The sequence below is a fragment of the Scardinius erythrophthalmus genome, assembly GCF_964197995.2.
Source record: "Scardinius erythrophthalmus genome assembly, chromosome: 14".
NCBI lineage: Eukaryota > Metazoa > Chordata > Actinopteri > Cypriniformes > Leuciscidae > Scardinius > Scardinius erythrophthalmus.
In genome coordinates, this window is record NC_138234.1 from 31,618,964 (window position 1) to 31,640,741 (window position 21,778).

At 39.2% G+C, this 21,778-nt stretch overlaps 1 protein-coding gene across 1 annotated transcript in view; it reads left to right on the plus strand.

The window, feature by feature from the left end:
• dock3 (dedicator of cytokinesis 3) overlaps positions 1-21,496 on the plus strand; it is a 188,994-nt gene extending 167,498 nt beyond the window's left edge. Inside the window, exons 29-54 of the mRNA XM_081385563.1 lie at positions 159-234; positions 1,498-1,598; positions 2,193-2,251; positions 2,712-2,860; positions 3,419-3,504; positions 3,624-3,650; positions 3,783-3,878; positions 4,980-5,040; positions 5,142-5,235; positions 5,633-5,781; positions 6,908-6,994; positions 7,160-7,264; positions 7,430-7,571; positions 8,917-9,083; positions 9,177-9,263; positions 11,771-11,950; positions 12,120-12,203; positions 12,292-12,408; positions 13,001-13,119; positions 14,589-14,721; positions 15,979-16,060; positions 16,247-16,365; positions 16,501-16,588; positions 17,877-17,996; positions 19,657-19,739; positions 20,691-21,496. Coding sequence (XP_081241689.1) covers positions 159-234; positions 1,498-1,598; positions 2,193-2,251; positions 2,712-2,860; positions 3,419-3,504; positions 3,624-3,650; positions 3,783-3,878; positions 4,980-5,040; positions 5,142-5,235; positions 5,633-5,781; positions 6,908-6,994; positions 7,160-7,264; positions 7,430-7,571; positions 8,917-9,083; positions 9,177-9,263; positions 11,771-11,950; positions 12,120-12,203; positions 12,292-12,408; positions 13,001-13,119; positions 14,589-14,721; positions 15,979-16,060; positions 16,247-16,365; positions 16,501-16,588; positions 17,877-17,996; positions 19,657-19,739; positions 20,691-21,275 — 3,196 coding nt within the window. The 3' untranslated portion in view covers positions 21,276-21,496. The remainder of the gene's footprint in view (positions 1-158; positions 235-1,497; positions 1,599-2,192; positions 2,252-2,711; positions 2,861-3,418; positions 3,505-3,623; positions 3,651-3,782; positions 3,879-4,979; positions 5,041-5,141; positions 5,236-5,632; positions 5,782-6,907; positions 6,995-7,159; positions 7,265-7,429; positions 7,572-8,916; positions 9,084-9,176; positions 9,264-11,770; positions 11,951-12,119; positions 12,204-12,291; positions 12,409-13,000; positions 13,120-14,588; positions 14,722-15,978; positions 16,061-16,246; positions 16,366-16,500; positions 16,589-17,876; positions 17,997-19,656; positions 19,740-20,690) is intronic.
• The last annotated feature ends 282 nt before the right edge of the window (positions 21,497-21,778 follow it).

The following is a 21,778-nucleotide window of genomic DNA, read 5'->3' on the forward strand; positions in this document are numbered from 1 at the left end:
TCCAGAACAGTTTTGCTTATTGTTAAACATATGGTTTTGCTTTGAATAAAACTACCATATATGGTGTAATATAATTTATTTATCTGTCAATATCATGTTTTTTGAAGACTTAAGTCACACTTGCAATATGAATGATTATCCTTTTCTTTTTCTTGCAGTATCATTGTGAGCACAACCCAGTATCTGTCGCCTGCTCTCCATAAAAGCTTTACGGATGCTGACTTTGATTTTAAGGTGTGTGATAATGATGAACATCAACCACAAACATTGCACCACAGACTCACTGGTACTGAAATAGAGGCATACTAAACAAAAACGTGATTTTCACACATCTCTTTTTCTGAAGATCACATTCACATGTACACAAACGTGCTTGATTCGGGACTTTACGGTGTCCTGCTGTCGGACACTCTTGGCTCTCTCTAATCCACTCTAATGAAGCTCTCCTCCCTGATCAAGACAGATGGTGCCACTAACCAGGGAGACTGGAAAAGTTCAAACGTCCTGAATTATTAATGAAGGTTATCTTTCAGAGAAAAACATGGCCCTGTCTATCAGTGTGAGCTTTCACTGGATATCCCCTGGAAAGAAACCGTATAGACCGTTGTGGAGAAGCTTAAATCCAGAATCCAAACTGAACTGGTTAAGGTAGTTATTAGTTGCAGGTAGACCAGTAAAGCCATGCTAAAACTAGCATTAAAATGCCCAAAACACACCATATATTGGTTAAAATGTATTAATCAACCTAATTCTACTGAATATTGAGATATCAATTGATAGCAAATTTTCTCTTGTCAATAGTGTGGATGTAAAAACACAAAAATCACTTTCTATCCAAGCATGACCAACTGAACCCGTTGATAAATCTGCATGGGGAAATATTTCACCCTTGTGCCCAATTCCCGATCGCGTGGATTGAAATGCCATCGAAAATTTTCCAAGCAACGGCATATCTGACAAGGAAAATAAATGGGAGGTGTGGATTCCTTTCAGGGAGGGGAGGAGCTTGAGCTTAGACACACCCACCAAATAGTCAATTGGTTGTGTATATCCACAGTAATGCTATTATATTAATGCTCCTTCAAAGCTTTGTCAACATCTCTGTAACTATGTTAGTTGTTCAGGGAAGAAGGAAGCGGGAACCGGCAAACGTTCAAACACTTTAATTATAATGTAAACAAACACAAAACGAAAGTAAAGCGACAGCCCCTCATGGACGACTGCCGCACACATAAAACAAAACACAAGGCCTGGTCCTCTCTCATCCTTCACTGTCGTCACTCCTCCTTTTATCTATCCGGAGCTCCTCTGTGAGACACTCGAGACCGGTGTGGCGCGCATGTGACGCTCATTAGCAATCGCGCTACCGGCCTCGCTCCATTCCCACAGATCTCTGCCCCGCCCTGCTTGCCACAATCTCCTTTAAAGTAATTTGCCAGCACAGCAAGTCTCACAGTAAACCATTACTCAGTGTTTATGCGTTTCTTTTTCCATCAGGTGTGGAATTCGTACTTCAGTCTGGCGGTGTTGTTTATCAACCAGCCTAGTCTACAGCTGGAGACTCTGACACCAGCCAAGCGCAAGAAGGTCTTTGACAAGTAAGACCTGATCCTGCTTATTCACACAACATAATGACATGCAGACCTAGAGAATCTGAAAAGAAATCAATGTTGTTGGTTCTAAATGTGTGCATATTGTAATGTTTTCCCTCCACAGACATTCATTGCCATTTTGTTACAAACCAAAGGACAAAAAACTGTGGTATTTGAAATCATGTCACAAATGCTCCCAGTAGAGCTTAAGTTGTATTTACCCAGAATACTCGTTTAAATATGACAAAAAAATAAATAATTGAGTGTTGTAGCGAGGGCTAATCCATGTTAAATCCATCCAGGGTACATTCTACATCTCTTTGTATTCCTTCTTTTTCTGTCTAGCTCTCCCTCCTTTTGAGATCGGCATCTCATGATTAATAAATACAGGTTCAACAGCTATTGGTCAAATAAACATAATAAGCCTTAGATGCAGAAATGCATGGAAGTCTGACGCATGGCATCCGTCTGTAATCTTCAGCCCAGTGTGTGGCTCTCCTGTTCATATCTAAGTCTAATATCTTTAATGCATGCTGTTTGTTTCAGTCATCTTACATTCTTGCACGGGTTTAGAGGAGTTTGTTTTTGCTGTTTTTGTAGGTATGGTGATATGAGGGTCATGATGGCTTATGAGCTATTTAGCATGTGGCAGAATTTGGGTGAGTGTCTTGATTCTCTCTCTGTCTTTCCACTCTGCTTCGTTCTCTTTTCCTGCGTTTCTCTGCACACGCACAGACACAAACATTCACTTCCTTCCGAAAAGCAGTACTGAACTCTAGAGGTGGAAGAAGGTACTGCACTGCAGAAATGATCCCAAACTACAATAGGGTGTTGCATCAATAACAGATTCCAGCTTTTTCTGTTATATTAAGCTTGTGTCGTCTTTGTCCCAGACCTAGAGTTTCAAGCTTAAACAATAAAGATCCACCATGTTTTATAGATAGATAGATATTTATATTTCTAGATAGATATAGATAGACAGATTACATTTGAAAATATATATATTTTTTTATCACTCATCAAACACCCCGTTAAATGTAAATCAATTTTTTTTTTTTTTTTTTTTTTTTTTTTTTTTATGAATAATGCCGGTTGTCGGTTTGCTTGGTTTGGCTGCAGGTGAGAATAAGATCCACTTCATACCAGGAATGATCGGCCCGTTTTTGGGTGTGACGCTCGTACCTCAAAATGAAGTCCGAAATATAATGATCCCCATCTTCCACGATATGATGGACTGGGAACAGAGAAAGAACGGCAACTTCAAACAGGTCCATTATGCCCGCATCTGCTTTTCTGTCTTTTCTTGGCTTTTTTCTCTGTTTATCTTACTTCCAAGAGAGAGTTATCTTCCAGTGAAACAAACAAATACAATATGGTTCATTTGTACACTAAATTGAACCATAATTGATAATAAATAGATCAAAGTCCGATGTCCGTTACAATGGACGAACAATAAATGAATCAATTGAATTAATAAGCTAATGCAAAATCATTGCATATACAGGCTATTCTTGAGAAATAATGTCATTTTGAAATTAAAAAAATGATTAACATAAAGACATTTTATTTTATTTAATAGAATAGAATAGAATATTAATTTATACTGTATATAGTATAATAGTATTATACTATATAATATGTATATAGTATTATACTGTATATTTATACTGTATATAGGAGGGGGGCATAACTAACATTATTAATGAATTATTACTATAATATTATGAATAATAATAATTATTATTATTATAGATATTTTACATCAATTGTTGCTACCCAAATATGTTCATTATCGGTGTATAATTCAGTTCATGTTTGTGGTGCAGGTGGAGGCAGAACTGATAGACAAACTGGACAGTCTGGTGTCTGAAGGCAAAGGAGACGAAAATTACAGAGAACTCTTCAGTTTGCTGTAAGTGCGCACACACACACACCTTCTCCACTGACACACACAGCTACACATCTGGTCGTTTGAGTGCTCTTGTCATAACCTGAGTGTCTCTGATTTGCCTTGTGCTGCGGGATTATTAGAACTCAACTGTTTGGGCCGTACCCCAGGTAAGAGGAAACTAACCCTGTTCAACCAATCAGATGCCACTAAAAAGGATCTTCCATTACAAGCCCGTTTTTTACCTTCAGCCCATGAGGTGCCCTTAAAAAACGATGTATATGTGTGCCGTTTATGTCTAGTCTGCTGGAGAAGATCGAGCAGGAGACCTGGAGGGAGACGGGCATCTCCTTCGTCACGTCTGTCACGCGCCTCATGGAAAGACTGCTGGACTACAGGTAAAACCCCCATCTAGTGACCAATAGCTGCTCTCTTACACAGGAAGTGGCCATTTGACGGACATGTAGAGTGTTCAGCCGCAGCTCATTGTTGTACAGCATTTAACAATTAAAGGGGGGGTGAAATGCTATTTCATGCATACTGAGTTTTTTACACTGTTAAAGAGTTGGATTCCCATGCTAAAAATTATGGAAAAAGTTTCAAAAATAAAGTTGTACGTTCTGTGGCAAAAATACTCCTTCCGGTTTGTCACAAGTTTCGGAAAGTTTTTTTCCGAGTATGGGCCTGTGTGACGTCAGATGGGGCGGAATTTCCTTATATGGGTCCTAAGGGCACTTCTCCTGGAAGAGCGCGGGCGCGCGCGCACCCGTAGACCAGAGCGAGAGAGCGAAAGCAGTATGCCCATCAAAGCGCTGTGCTCGGCTTTAGGGAAGTCAATGTCACCAAAGAAGTGGGTTTTTGGTTGCCAGGGCAAGACAACCCTGCACAGATTCCCAAAGAACCCAGCGTTAAGGGACCAGTGGATGGAGTTTGTTTTTCCAGAGCATTAACGGAGTTGTGCAAGTGTTCTTGTTTGTTCCCTGCATTTCGACGATGATCGTTTTATAAACAAGGCCCAGTTTGACGCCGGATTTGCAGATCGTCTAATCTGCTTAAGGATGGAGCAGTCCCACCGATAAAGGTTCACGGTCGTGCGTTGGAACCGCAGGCAGTGAGCAAAACTGCTTCAAATGTCTGTGTGTTGTTAGCTATCAGCGCGTAAGCACAGCTTTAGCTCCGCCCACACGGCACGCCTCCAGCCGCTCGTTTTTTTTCCGGAAAGACTCGGTACAGCCTATCTTTCTTTTATAAATATAATATAAATAAAGACTTTTTGGAGATATGAAGGATGCAATACTACTCTATAGGTACTCAAGATTAACATGAGATTGACTGAAACTGAGTGTTTCACCCCCCCTTTAATAAATCGGATGTAATCGGGGAACAAAATAAAGTAGAAGTCTCTCCAGAAATGATGTCGAAACCAGCCAATCAGATTGTAAGATAATTGGGCGTGGCATTGTATATCTAATAAGACTTCCTGTTTCTTGTGTCGGCAGAGATTGCATGAAAGGTGATGAGACAGAAAACAAGAAGATCGGTTGCACTGTCAACCTGCTGGTGAGACTTACCCTTCATGCGATCCTGTGTGAACCTAATATATATGGCTTTTTTGCAGTCAAGCAAAAGTAAGTTGATGATCATTTGATGTCATTTTGTAGAATTTCTACAAGTCTGAGATTAATAAGGAGGAAATGTACATCCGATACATTCACAAGCTGTGCGACATGCACCTGCAGGCCGAAAACTACACAGGTGAGACGTTATTCAGTTACTTCACAATTAAGAACTGCATAGGCCACATCACGCATAATGCATTTTTGCATTTAAAAACATAAAACGCAGGGCAGTGGAATAACAAAACGACACAATGTCTTTTAAAATGTAATCTTTTGATCTTTAGAACTCAATGTCATGTGCGAGTCTCAGAAAAAGACTCAAATGTAGCATTGAAATGTCTGCCTGTTGCATGTTTATGTAGAAAACCAATGGAAATGAAGCATAGTGGAATGCAAAAACATATAGCAGTGCATATTTATCACTATGTGTGATTCCTGAGAATCGAGCGTTTCTAACACCATGCTCTACCAGTTGAGCTAAAAGGAAGAATATTCCGCAAGAGTTGAACTATATCTACCGCTGTGTCCCACAGAGGCGGCGTTCACCCTCCTGCTGTACTGGGAGCTTCTCCACTGGGAGGAACGACCCCTCCGAGAGTTCCTGCACTATCCTGCGCAGAGCGAATGGCATCGCAAAGAGGGTCTCTGTCGTAAGGTCATCCACTACTTCAACAAGGGAAAGGTATTTACAGATACCACTTTGTGTCCCGGAAACAATAGAGTAATTTCTATAAAATTCGATCTTAAGTTGTCCAAACACAATGATCCTCCCTAGACTTACATTAGAAAAGAGGTAAAGATCGTCTGAGAAAATGGTGGATGCCAACTGTTGCTAAGGCAGGAATGGCTTATAATGTTATTGAGGCAAATGGCCAGTTAATTCATAAGAGTTTAACGTAAAGACTTGTGTGGATAATTTACATCATGTCTACAAGTGGCACAACGCGACAAAAGCAAATAGAACCCATTGTGATCCGTGATACTGTGTACAATTGATGAAACACAATACAAACAATTCACAGACTGTAAACGAATGGCGCATTATATTACTGACGTACTCCATGCGCTTGCGCTACTTCCCACATCAGTACATTTTCTCTTGCACACACTGAGTGCAGACAGCATCAAGCTGTTGTGGCATCGCACGCAATCTGTGGCTACTTCCAAGTCAATGGATTTTCTCAAACTTTCAAACCTTATAATAAAAGTCAATGGGGTCCAAAAAACTAAATTGGACCCCATTGTTTTTCTTTATAAGGTTTAAAAGTTTGATAATGTTGCGTTCGTAAACAATCTTCGTATTGTGATGTACATCCGAGTATAACGGATTATTGTAAAAGAAAAAAAATAGGGCGGAGACTTTGTTCTGTGCATCTGTTGTTGATTGGATGTTGACATATGGGCGTGGCTCTTAAAAGTAGGCAGATGAACATGAGAGGATTGAAGAAATCCTGCATACGTCACCAAAGAGAAGTCTGTTGTTTTCACTGGAAGGTTCAGTTATGAAATTTCGATTAAACATTACAAGGTTGAATGCACAAATTAATTGGTGAATTTTCCTTTCATGGCGACTTTAACCTTTTCAACATTTAAAATTGTAATCGTTGTATGCTGAATAGCGATTGGTCACCTTTCTTACATTCATTTGCATATTGACAATAAACAAGGTGCCAACTAAATGTGATGCAGCGTTTCTTTTTATAAACATAACTAAAACTTGCCATACAAGAGTTCAGCTTGTGTAGAAAGGCAAGTCTAGTTTTAAATTGCACATCAAACCGGCTGTCCTGCTCTTGATCTCTTCCCAGTGTTGGGAGTATGGCATCCCGCTGTGCCGAGAACTAGCCTTCCAGTACGAGTCCCTGTACGATTATCAGAGTCTCAGCTGGATACGGGTCAGTGCTTTTTGATGTTTTTCTTTCTTTTTTTGTGAATATATGAATAGAGATTATATAACAGCACTTTGAATGGACCTCGTAGCTATTAATATGTGCTGTTATGTATTATGCTCAGAAGGATGTCAGTGCTGTGTGAATATTTAGCTCTTTTTTTCCATGCAGAAAATGGAGGCGGCGTATTATGACAACATCATGGAGCAGCAGCGACTGGAGCCGGAGTTCTTCAGGGTGGGATTTTACGGTCGGAAATTTCCCTTCTTCCTCAGGGTGAGCTATTGCAATATTTACATGCTCTGGTTGTTTGTCATAATTGTAAGGATTAAGGGATTGATTTTTAATTAAAAATATATCAAATAAATAAAAAAAATGAATTAATCAATTACATAGTATTTATAATTATAATTACTTATAGATGGTTTTCTCTGCACGCAGAATAAGGAGTTTGTTTGTCGGGGGCATGACTACGAGAGGCTCGAAGCCTTTCAGCAAAGAATGCTGGGAGAATTTCCACAAGCCATCGCCATGCAGCATCCTAATCAACCAGATGAGGGGATTTTACAGGGTGATGCTCAGTGTATCCTTCAGCGTAATAACACCATTTAGATGATTTTGAGGACTTGAGTAAACATCCCCTCTTTAAGGGAAAGGGGATAAGGAAATGGCTTTTTTGTGTTTCAGGTCAGAGTGATTGAATGTTCATGTCATTAACAATACGAAAGCAACTATTATTTAATATTTCTATTGGTGTACAACAAAAGTAAGATAAAGGGTTGTTTGAGGCATATGTTTCATAGTGGATTTACTGGAAAAAAAAAAAGCGTACAGCCAAACTTGATATTTTAGTCTTGGTTTATTTGATTTTGCACTAAATATTTAGTATACGCAAGAAAATGCTCACAAAAAAAAAAAAAAAAAAAAATTGTGGTCATTTACTTAACCTGATTTTTTTTTATCTGTGGAACAAGTTTTTTTCATATATAAAAAAATGTTCCACAACAGTATTCTTTAATTTGTTCATTCATGCATTTATTTACTCACTTGCTCATACACTGACTCACTCATTTCACTCACTTACTAACTCGCTAACTCACTCATTCACACTCATTCATTCACTCACTCATTCATTCACTCACTCACTCACTCACTCACTAACTCGCTTCACTCACTCACTAACTCGCTTACTCACTCATTCACACACTCATTCATACACTCGCTTCACTCACTCACTATCTCGCTTGCTCACTCATTCACTCACTCACTTCACTCAGTCATTTTACTCATTAACTCGCTCACTCATTCGCTCCATTTACTCATTTTACTCACTCACTCACTCACTCACTCGCTTCACTCACTCATTTCATACACTCGCTTTACTCACTCACATTCATTACATTCACTAACTTACTTACTCATTTACTCACTCATTTTACTCATGCTCATTTCACTCACTCACTCACTCACTCACTCACTCACTCACTCACTCATTAATTTACTCATTCACTCATTTTACTCACTCATTTTACTCACTCACTCACTAACTTACTCGCTTACTCACTCATTTTACTTAGTCACTCCACTCATTTTACTCACTCATTTCACTTATTCACTCACTCACTCACTCACTCACTCACTCACTCACTCACTCACTCACTCACTCACTCACTCACTTCACTCACTCACTCCCTCGCTTACCCACCATAGATTTTTTGTTGTTGTCTGAAAGTCTATATGACTTGTAAGTAAAAGAGCAGCTTGGAAACTCTGCACAGTATCTTCCTTCGTTTTGTACAGAAACGTTTTGTTTAGAAATGACATAAAATTGTGACACCATTCACCATAGATAACAGGGTTATCTATCCTTTTAATATGCTTGTTCAAAATACAGTAGCTGTTTTTTTCCTTCATGTAAAGTTCCATAGACCTACAGATCTACGCCGTGAATCCAGTTCCAGAAAACATTGATGTGCTACAGATGGACCGCGTGCCTGACCGCATCAAAAGTTTCTACAGAGTCAATAATGTCCGCCGATTCCGTTACGACCGGCCCTTCCATAAGGGGCCAAAAGACAGGGAGAATGAATTTAAGGTGAATTTAAATGTCTTCTCTAGGAAACACTAGCGGGTAATGGATTTAACACCAGACGTTGGCTGAAGTTGCATCATGTCTGTGTTTTTTCAGAGTCTCTGGATTGAGCGGACCACACTCATCCTCACACACCCTCTGCCCGGGATCTCCCGCTGGTTTGAAGTGGACAAGCGTGAGCTGGTGGGTGACTCACCAAACCACCAAGTCATCAGCATAATGAGGCCACCATTTTGGTTTGCTTATTAAATCTCAAATCTGTCCAGTCAACAATTTATTTATTCAAAAAGGGTCTTTGTGTATTGTGTAAGCACACACTGGTACACTTACAAGTACCTAATGTTACTGTGTTTTAAGAAAAATGTTATTCATTAAAATGTTCATAATTTGTTAGAAGCTGATAGCCCCGTAGGAACGGTTGGGCTTTGACCGAATTTCGAGTTCAGGCTTCTGGACTTGAATACTCCCTACTGTACTATATAAATAAAGGCAAAAATGGAATAAACAACAAAAAAAAAATCATAATTTTGCTGAACAGCCAAGATTTTGTCCATAAAACGGTTCAAAAAGTGTTTTATTATTATTATCATTATTATTATTTTCTATTTTGGAAAATGATTTTACATAAATAAATACATTTCTTACCCAATCACTTACTAATTTTAATTGTTTTAATTATTCACTGTTCACTAATTTTTTATTCAAAAAATAACTTTCACGAAGTCAAGAATTTACATATTTCATAATTATAATTCATAAATATTTTACATAATTTTGCATATATTATTAAATAAATAAAACATCTGTAGTTTACATTTAAACTACCCAAACACTAAAATCAATTTAAACTTAAAAAATAAAAATAAAAATTTTACTTAAACAGTTTTTAGAAATAAATAAAAAGTCATGGATGTACATATTTGATGTTTTTAATATGATTTTGCATGAATAATTAATTAATTAATTAAATAAAAATATCAAATTTACATCCATACTGCTTAAACATTAAAATATATCTTTCAAATTTTAAATAAAAAAAATGTGCCGTTTTTAATATAATTTTGCTATATAATTATTAAATTATATAGCAAATATATATAATATATAATATTATATAATTATACATATATATATATATATATATATATATATATATATATATATATATGAAGACTTCAGATGCAAAAGCCTCTGAGTGCCATCTGAAACTTTCTTCTAAAACAAGCATTTTTATCAAGCTTGTATATTTAAGTTCAGTAATTTCACTTTAATGACAATTAATAGGTACTTTTCATTGCCATTTAAGTGAAATAACTGAACATAAACGTACAAGCTTGATAAAAATGCTATTTTAGAAGAAATTTTCAGATGGTACTTAGAGGCTTTTGCATCTGAAGTCGTCATGTATATAAAATTATATTATTTCGATTTTTTATTTTTATTTAAATGACTATTATTTTCATAAGTAGATTGGCTCTCTTTGCAACAAAAAGCATTTTCTCCCATCTGTAGCCTGAAAAAGAAAATCATTGCCTGTCCTTTGGTTTGTATAATAGTAATATAACTTATACAACTACATTTGGATTATTAGACAATGTAGAAATAAAGTGAATCTGCAGAGTGTTGCATTCAAAGGCATGCAATTGACACAGAGAAGAAAGAGTTAACGTTAAACTCTTCACATGTGCTCGCGCTCATGACTGCTACTGAATATCTGAACACACACAAAAAAAAAAAGTACATCGACGAATCTTCTTCTGTCGGTTCTCCAAAATATAATCAAATGTATATTTCTGCAAGCATGTTTAAACTGGTTAACTGTGTCTACGGCAGGCAATTAAAGGCATCCGTTTTCAAGTCGAGTTTGCACGCCACTGCGCAACAATACACACAAACTACCGCGGGATGGCGGGTGTTCATAAACTGTGGGCAATGGTAGATTATTTAATGTATAAAATAATGTATATGTCCAAAAAACGGGTAATGTCATACTTTCTAGAAGTGCTATCATGGCGTAATAATCTGTTTGGTTGTCAAATGTATTATCTGAGTGAAATGAAATCGAAGAATCGTCCTGTCGAATCATTCATTCACAGACAGCTTACGAAGATGCTCAACTAATAAAGATCTTCATCGCTGGCAAATATATGATGCATTTGCAGATTTGCTCTCACTTGACTGTACTGTAGGTCCACGGCCACTTCATCCAACGCTCTTGATGTGCTTAAATCTTCCTGTTACGACTCCGAGTCCAGTGTGAATTGAAATCGCTTCAGACGATTCAGTGCGTGCAGGAACTGAACAGTTCATTCAAACTGATTCGCGAACCGATTTAGACAGATCTGCCAACTTGTTTGATGAAGTCTTTGAACAGAATCGACTCAAAAGAGTGATTCATTTGTGAATTGAGCATCGCTCAAGCCCAGAAAAAAGATACATCGCACTTACGCATTTAACAACACATATTGCATTAAAATAAAGTAACGAGAGGAACGTCGCCCAACGTAACGAAGTAAAAGTACCGTTTTTTCATTAGAAATGTACTCGAGTTAAAGTAATAAGTACCCACATTCAAATCTACTCTTAAAAGTACAATTTTTCCCAAAAACTACTCAAGTATATGTAACGAAGTAAATGTACTTCGTTACTACCCACCTCTGTGTTTACCGTATGTACGTCATGTCCTCTAGGTTGAAGTTAGTCCGCTGGAGAACGCCATTTACGTGGTGGAGAATAAGAACCAGGAGCTGCGCACCCTGATCAGTCAGTACCAGCACAAGCAGCTTCACGGAAACATTAACCTGCTCAGCATGTGCCTGAATGGGGTGATCGATGCAGCTGTGAACGGGGGGATCGCCAGATACCAGGAAGTGAGTGGTGCAAAATCGGCCAAATATAACATTCTGAGGGTTGAATAGAAACCTCACACTAGCAGCACTGCTTTCTTCACATTTCTATTACACTGATGAGCTTTTTGTTGCTAGAATAAATAAATTTCATTATAAGTCGACAAATGTTTTTATGCTTCTTGTCGCCCAGGCATTCTTTGATAAAGAGTACATTAGCAGTCACCCAGAGGATACAGAGAAGATCACCCAACTCAAGGATCTGATGCAAGAACAGGTGAACGCATCCGAAACTTCTTCATCTTGACAACGCAAAAAATAATTTTGAAAGGTCAAATAATCCACCTTGTTTATAAACCCCATAGGTTCACATCCTCGGCGTGGGTCTGGCCGTCCACGAGAAACTGGTGCACCCGGAAATGCGTCCCCTGCACAAGAAGCTGATCGACCAGTTCCAGATGATGAGGAGCAGCCTCTGTCATGTGAGACCTCACATCTGCTTCCTATGAATTTACAGATTTATCAAAAAAAAAAAAAAATTCCCCCGATAAATCAATTTAAATTAATATTATTAGATTTTATTATAATTAAGAAAATAAAAAAGCAAGTTTGTGGCTTTAAATCCATGTCTGTTAGTTTTAGGTACAGTCATTTATTTGCTATTTTACTCCTAGAAGTTAAAATAAGCAACCTTTTTTTTTTAAACAAGCCAAAATCATTGATGACTCATCATGCACTCATGGGCGTGTCCAAATATTTGTCCAATCAAATGCTCTCTAGAATGACAGTATGTTAATTGCACCTAATTTCTGGTTATGTCCAGTAATGACATAGCCATTTAATAAGTCTCGCCCTAAACTACTTGTTTAAATAGGAAATGCCAATGAAGGAAAGATAAAAATATTTCATGGGGTCTTTAAATAGATTTTGCTTTTCTCACTTCATTCTTTGCATAGATTCAGTATCGAACTCCGATTTTTTTGTAAGATGAGCTGGTGTGTAATGTTAAATCTGTGTTGGCATTAATGCAGACAGTGTGTGTATTCAGAGTAGTGTTTCTATGTGGCCCTGCAGGGTCTGCCCGGTCTGGATAAGCTGAGCCCGGCCTGCTCAGGGGCGAGCACCCCGAGGGGCATCCTCGCCACCCACAGTCCCATGAGCCCTGAGAGTATTAAACTCATGCACCGACACAGGTCAGCACACCCTTACAGGCACCGTTCTGAGGTATCTATTGGATGTAAATGCATATTAGAACAGCATACTAAATGAAGGCAATGTTTTAATATTTAGTTATTAAGTTATTTTCTGTGGTATTCAACAGCACAACTCAGATGTTGTCGAATGAGCTTAGCTAGAACATTCCTTTAAATTAAACATGCTGTTCAAATTCATGCACACTAATGGAAATCCATTCGACATACTTAGTATACATGAGTGCAATGTACTAATTATTTAGTACTACTTTTTATGAGAGATAATAGCTCCATAATGTGATGCCAAAAAGAAAATAATTAGGGAAACTGTTAATTTTATATGCTTAGATTTGTATTTATATATTTTAGATAAATCATTCTATATTTATGCTTAGTTTTATATTTTAATACATTTAGATTACATATATTTTTATTTTGTATCTAATCGCATACTCTACTGGACACACATACTCATTGTTTATTATTACCTTTTTTGTTTATCAAAAATAATGAAAATACTGTCTTATTAAAAATATTATCTAGTCCAACTCTTAAAATAAAATATAAATAAATAAATCACGTTTTATTTGTATACAGAAAAAGATTGTGCAAAACAGTGTTATTTTAGTATAATTTATATACTATTATGGTTTTTGTTTATATATATATTTTTTAATAGGCTTTTACATTATTTTCATTTTAGTAATTGTATGGGCTTTTGTTATTTTTAGCTTTAGTTTTTTTTATTTCAGTTTTAGTGTCATTTTAGCACATCAACCTAAACATAAGTATATTGTATTTTATTTCATTTCATTTAACGAAAAAAAAATTCATAGTTTTAGTTAACAATAACAACCCTGGTTCCAACTTTATGTATTTATATTCAGGATTTCACCATTACAAATGTTCATTTCACGTGTTGCACCTCACAGGAAACTCTATATATCGCATTGTAATGAATCTGCATAGTCTGTGTGTGTTCTACTCACGTGTCTGGGAGTTATAGAGAGATTCCTGCTCTGTAGACGCAGCCCTTCCTTTCTCTTCACAAACACTCCTCGACCGTGTATTCCTCATAAACACGCGTACACACTCATGCTGCCCACCCTGAACACACTAGCTTCAGCTCCGCCACGTCTCTCTCATGTCTCTCTGTTTGTTCCTCTTTCTCCTTCTCTCTCTTCTGTCACTTTACCTCACAAATGTTTGACATCTTTCTGTGTGCATGCTTTATATCCTCTTTCTTTCTCCTTTATTCTGTCTTCCCTTGTTCTTCTTTTTTCGTTCATACTCGCATGGCTGCCTGTGTTCTATGACCCCACAATCTCTTTTCTTCATCTTGATTCATTTTCCTCATCCCTGCATGCATTCCCGTTCCTCCACTCTTTCTCTTGCTTTTCTTTTCCATCCCTGTATTCCCATCCCTCTCCTCCCCGTCTCTCTCTCTCCCTCTCTCTGTCTGTCTCTAGCCCTCTGAATGTGTTGGGGTCTGTCCGCCACTCCTCCTCTTCTCTCTCCTCTCACACCTCCAGTGAGACGGGAAACTTGCTCATCCTGACGGACAGTATGATGGAACACCCGGAGGACCTCTACCGCATGCAGGTGGGCTACATCAGCTCATAATACACACATTTAGTGTACAAGTACAGCCTAATGACCAACCAAAACACCCAAGCATCCATTTAAGGCACCCAGGCATCTATCTAGCAATATCCTAGAAACTAGCTGCCACCTAGCATGTCCTAGAAACCACTTATAGTACCTTAACATCCACTTAGCAATGTCCTAGCAACCACCCACCACATAGCAACTTCACAGTAACCACTCATTAAACCCTAACAACTACACTAGCAGCCACCTAGCAATGCCCTAGTTACCACTTAGAGCACCATAGAAACCTAGCATCTACCTAGCAACATCTTGGCAACCACCCACCACCTAGCAATGCCTAACAACCCAGAAGATCACCCTACCATCTGCATAACAATGTCCTAGCAACCACCAAGGATATCTAACCTATCAACTTCTTAGCAATACCCTAGCAACCACCCATATTATCCTAGCTTAATGTCTCGCATAAGTGTACACTCATAGCACCCCAACAATCACCTATCACCTAGCAATAAACTCCTCAGAACAACCTAGGAACTGCCTAACAACCTCCTAGCACTGCTTAGCAACACCCTAGAAACCACCCATAATATCCAAGCAACACCTTAGCAGTAGCAAACACTCATAGCACCCCAGAAACCACCTATCAATTAGCAATACCCTATCAACATCTCATAACAACCAAACAACTGCCTAACAACTTCCTAGCACTGCTTAGCAATATCCAAGCTACTGTCTAGCAACACCTTAGAGACCGACCAACCAACCCAAAATATCCTAAGAAATGTCTCATCGCATATTCATAGCACCCTAACAAGCACACATCACCTAGCTATACCCTAGCAACCTCTTCGAACAACCTAGAAACTGCCTTACAACGCCCTAGCAACACCTGAGAAACTGCCTAGCAGCACCCTAGAAGCCACCCACCCCCTAGCAATTCCCAGGCAACCTCTCAGAACACCTTACATTCTTCATAACAATGCCCTAGCAACACCCTAGAAACCAGCCATAATATCCAAGCAACACCTTAGCATTAGCAAACACTCATAGCACCCCAGAAACCACCTGTCATTTAGCAATACCCTATCAAAATATCAGAACAACCAATCAACTGCCTAGCAACACCCTAGAAACCACTCACCACCTAGCAACTCTCTGCCAACCTCTCAGAACACCATAGCAACTACCAAGAATATTGTACCTGATCTTTTAAAGTACTTTTTTCCCCTCTGTGTAACATTTCAGCCCAGTCCATCATCATCCAGCTTGAGCTCAACGCATTCAGCTCCATCTCAGATGATCAACTCAGGGCACGGCAGCATCAGAGGTGAGCAACAGTAAACTTCATAATAACACCAGGTTTGAGTGTTTCCCAACCAATGTTTGAGAACTATAACGCATTGGGAATTTACTGTGGTGACAATCAATATCTTCTAGCTTCACTCAAAAGAACATCTCAGCACAAAGATGGCTTTGCTAGTCTCAACGTACAGATCTTTTCCTTTCTCTCCAGTTGGGTCCCCATCACTACCTGACAGATACAGGCACAACCGAGAGTTGTTGATGCTTCTACCGCCGCACAGGGACCGTCCCAGCAGTGCCATGTACCCCAACATAACCGAGAATGGACAGGTGCGTCTACCACAAGATGCAGCTAATTCGCATTTTCGCAAATCCATTGAACTGTGTCAGGAAATTATATGACCTCAGTTATGAGGGTAACATAACGGCAGTAATTTGTTTATTATTTTGCTTTTTTTCCACCAGCCTACTAACCATCAGAGGGCTCTGTACCATCAGGTCATTGGTCCCTGCAAACCCTGCAGTGACCCTAATCTCTCTGTGGCTGATAAAGGTATGACTGGGTGTGTATGATTCTCTGAACCCACTGTACCCCTCTATCCATCCACAAACCCACAATCCCCTCACCCCAGGCAGAAATCACAATACTTGCTGCATCAAAAAGTGCATACAGTCTGAGTAGGTATTACCGACTTTGTGACCATTAAAAAGTATGTTCTATTTAGTATGTGTATTTGTTGTATGAATTCATTCTGGACGTACTACATCGGTCATGTTGGCTTTGTCATGTGACCTACTACGCTTACCTGCCAGTCAGGACTCCTCTCCCGTGGCCTCATAGGAAAGTAAAGTATACATTGAATACATACTGCAGAATCTCACTGGAAGTTGTTGGTCAGCTGGGTACTTTTCGCTTTTGTTTTTCAAATAATGTGTTTGCACATACTACTCTTTTGGTGTACCGTTTTTCACATTATATATAGTAGGGAAGTGGGCTTTTTGGATGCAGCGACAGTTTCAGTTATATTCCCAGCTGACCACAGACCAATGGCAGTACTGAAAGTCAAGAGAGTCCGCACACAGGCCAGCCTTATACTAACGTTTGAGCTCATGGGCGCTTAATTTTTAAGGGCCAGATTTACTAACAGCATGCGGCAGCGCAAACCCTGTCTTGGCGTTAAAAAATTACTGTCAGGATTTACTAAAGACATGCAGTGAAAAATTAGCGCTGAAAAGGCGTGGGCAGGGTCATTTTTGCGGCTTACTTTATTGCATATGCATTTGTAGTAGTTTCCCTTTCAGATGCAAAATTTATGGGAGGAGAGTATTTAAATGAATCATGCAAGGTGATTTACTAAAGTTTGCGCTAGTCAATTTACTGGTATTTCCGCCATTAATTACCACCAAAAAAACGCATGTCTTAAACCAGACACTAATTTGCGCTGCTCTTGGTAGATTGTGTTGGTCATTATGGAAATGATCCGGCTGTGTCTACATTCTTTAATGTGTGCATCGTCAGGAGATCACGCACAGAAATTTCCACTCCCATTGGCACTGTTTAATTTGCCCTGTTGAGTAAATCTGGCCCTAAGACTTAATTTTTGCAGTTTATAAACTAGTCTTTGTAGCGAAATGATTTTTATTTTCATTAACAACTTTAGTAAACAAAGGTAGATACTTGCTAAGGAAGTCTTAAGCCTAGGGAAGGCTAAGGAAGAAACACCAGAATCCAAACCTCAACATGCTAAGCAGCCATTCTTGAGATATCTGACCTTCAGATTAAGATCCAGCTGGTCAGTAGTGATGTATAAAGTGATGGTGGTTTTTGCTCTTTCTGGCAGTGTTGACAGCTCCCAGCAGCTGGAGTTTGGACAGTGGCACCAGGGACACTCTGCCGTTCCTATCTGCTCATGTCGGGAGTGTGATGGCCCCACCCGTTCCCCCCCGCACCCTCCCTCCCGGTAAGAAACAACAGTATCTTTGAGGAAAGATTAACAATATCTTTCATGAACCCAGTGCTTTTACTTTTAAAATGTTATGAAAGACATTGGCTTTGTTGGAATATCTACGCATGATAAGGAGCTGCGTCGTGTTCAGCTACACAAGCTCATTTGGAACACGTATATGCCAAAGTGTGCATGTACTCTTTGGAAGAATTTATGAATACATGAAGCCAATAGATTTAAGAAATCAAAAGGTGTCTACTTAAAATATTTATACATTGTAAAATTCTAGTGAAATCTTCATTAGATTGGACTTGGCTTCATTAAATATTCTCCTCTGGGTTAAACAGCTGTCGCTGTATCTTGAAGGCCGTTATTGGATCACACCTGTATGATTACATCCATATCTAGAAAAAAATGGATATATATAATTTATTTTCTAACTGTGCATCTTTTATACATAATAAATAATAAAGTAGTCTTAGTTTAATGAAGTTAAATGTAATCTAACGGGCCGTTTACACAACACTTTTTATGCGTTTTGGCTGTTCTTTTACACCACAACAGCGTTTTGGGGACCTGAAAATGCTAACTTTTGAAAACCGGTTTCAAAGTGCACGTTTTTGAAAACGATCCCATTACCGTCTCCGTGTAAACTACGAACACATGATTTTTTGAAAACGACGAAGTTATCAAATGCATGCATATTACTTGTTCAGTCTATAGGCGTGTAGATTTTCTGTACAAAGTGACATCGCCACCTACTGGCATGGCAGCAGAATACAGCGTTGTTAGTAGTTTTCGCGGAGCTGTGTGAATGGGGATTGTCTTGACAATGGTGTTGTCTGTACACAAAAAAAAAAGTTTTCAGTTTTTAAAACTAGTTTTAGTTTTATTGTTGTCGTGGAAACGTACCATTAGTTTGATGTAGTCTCAATGTCTTAAATACTGCATGCATACTGCATCACTATTAAGCTGTTTGAACACATTGTTATCCTCCCACATAACCACAGTAAAGATAAGCTTAAAAGACTTGCCAAGCAAAGTTTTTTACTCTGTTCACATATTTGCTGTTGCAGGTTGTATGTACTAAGGTGATATTCTCATTCCAGAGTGGATTTTATTAGACAAAAAAATTTATACACCAACATTTTCTGCTAAGAGTAATACATTTCAAATGCGATATCTGCTACATTTTGTCAATTTTAAGGAGTGCACTAGCATATACAGGGTCTTAACACCAATAAACAAGGACTAAATTAGCTTGATTTAAGGGGATCTTTAACCTAATCAGTTTTAATTATTTTATTTTGATTTATTTTAAAATGCATATGCCAATAATGTAGAAGAAAAATTACACAAATATTACACATTTTGTCAACTGCCCAAATGTGTCGTAAGTGTAACATCCTCCCTTTCATTTCTATAGCTTTTTTTCCTCACAGTTGATAATTGATCCTTGTCTTCTAGTGTATATCCTCACATTATCTAGAGTTATTTCCTCCTCATCCCCTTTTCCCCAGCCAGAATTCTCCTCTGAACATCAGCTAAGTTCAGAAAGAGTCTGTCATAGTGCATGCTGAGTGAATGTGCATGTCAACAAGTGTTTATGTGCGAGTGTGTACCGGCGTGTGCTCTTTCCAACCCTGGTTCTGTCCAATTGTGTGTCCCCCTTTAGGACACTTCTCGATGCACTTTGATGCTTTCCACCACCAGATCAGCGAACTCCCTCCAGCTCTCCCCGCGCGCTCCTTAAGAAAGGTATCCTCCGCCTAGATGTGTCCTATTAGTCCTCCTCATGCATGCATTCCGCGCTACCTTTCCGAGATTGACCTCGGATGTCCCTGCCTGTTCTCAAGTCAAAACACCTCGAGCCTAAAAAAAACTTTAGTCTGGTTCTGGAAATAACTGTTTTTGGTGTCCCTAAGATGCTAAGGTGTTTTGGGTTCATACTGCAATCGTTTCATGTGCATTTGTATATGTATGCATCAGTAGTGCAAATAATGTATGTGTACAGTATGTGTGTGCTTGGGTTATATTTTCTCTATCATAAAAGTGAGATCAGTAGGATAAAAATGGGTAATTTTAGCTTAGGAGAAGGTTAAAGCAAGTCATCCAGAAACCACATAAAAATCATCAAAATGGAGTAACATCTAAATGTCTTTAGAATAGCAATAGAAGTCTCAAGAGTGTTATTGTACTGTAAAATAATTAAACACAGTTACAAGGTACACTTCAGTTATGATGGCAGCTTTAAGACAGAGGTGCTTAATCCTGCTCCTGGAGATCCACCTTTAAATCCAAATGTTGTTCAATATATCTGAAGCACCCAGAGAAGGTCTTTGGGCTCATTTGGCTGTGTTGCTTACTATGTTTGCCACTGGTTATACGAATGGGCATAATTTTAGGCAAACATGTTTACAACATTTGTCAATAGTTATTCAATGTAGGTTAGTAGGCAAGTTCACCTTCATGTTAAGTGTGAGTGAATGAGGACAGAATTGTAATTTTTGCATGAACTATTCCTTTAATTGAAGTTCATTGAAAGATCAAAAAGCAGGGTTGGAACTGGATGGAGGAAGTTCTCCAGGAGGTGGATTGAGCACCCTTGCTCTTAGGTCTTCTAAATGTTATCCTACTGATCTTACGTTTGAACATTGCAACAGATACAACATATTGAATACAAAAACCTGCTTTACCTTTCCTCTCCAGTCGCCCCTGCACCCTATACCTGCCTCACCCACCAGTCCACAATCGGGCCTGGATGGCAGTAACTCCACCTTGTCCGGCAGCGCCAGCAGTGGCGTCTCCTCTTTGAGCGAGAGCAACTTCGCCCAGTCCTCCTCCGAGCCTCCGGCTCGAGCCGACACCTTGGACTCGATGCCGAGCAGCCAGGCTTGGACCACGGACACAGAGGAAGCCGAGAGTCCCTACCTCCCCGTACGCTACAGCGTCTCCGAGCCTGAAGTTCTGGACCCTCTCAAGCCCGCTCCGTGCCGTAGTCACTCAGCCCCGTTGGGTGTAACCCCAGGGATGCCCACCGATGGCCACCACCACCATCACCTCCATCTCCACCATCACCACCCACATGCTATACACATCACCCACCCGCACTACCACCACCATGAGCCTGCACCTGCTCTGCCTCCCAAACCTTACCTGAGGGAAGGGTGCATCCCTGAAGAGGACCTGAGACCAGTCCCGAGACCCATGCCCCGCAAGATCTCCCAGCCTCTGCTCACTAACAAGGAGGAGCAGGCCAAGGTGGCATGGGAACATGGCATCAGCGAAGAATAGACAAAGAACAAGGTTCAGCTTGGATCGTTGGTTTTGGAGTTATAGTTGGTTGGGTTTTGGGAAAGTCCCAAGAAATGACTGATTTGACCCTTCTCCTCTACTTCCCATGTATCCAGTGTAGGTCTTTTACACCTTTTAAGGAATGCTTGCCATGTTGCTGAGCTTCTACATGCTATTGAGATTTTTTGTTTTGCACTTAGTGGTTTTTGGTTGGGAGTTGCCCTGGAGCCTTGAGTTCAAACTGAGTGTAGAGCCCAAGCTACTTCCCCTCATTAGTATCAGTATGTTGATTGGATAATACAGATATGGTGAAAATCCAGAAAGTTGCAATGGTACGAAAAGAGACTTTCAGATGAAACAGGAAGCACAAAATGAGATTCAGGTGGTTTTGAGGTGTACCAGATCCAAGAGTTTTATGTCCCCAGAGATAGATACATCTCATGTCAAGGTCTACAACTTGAAAACACTTCATAATCATCATCACAATAGTTTCGATATGTAAT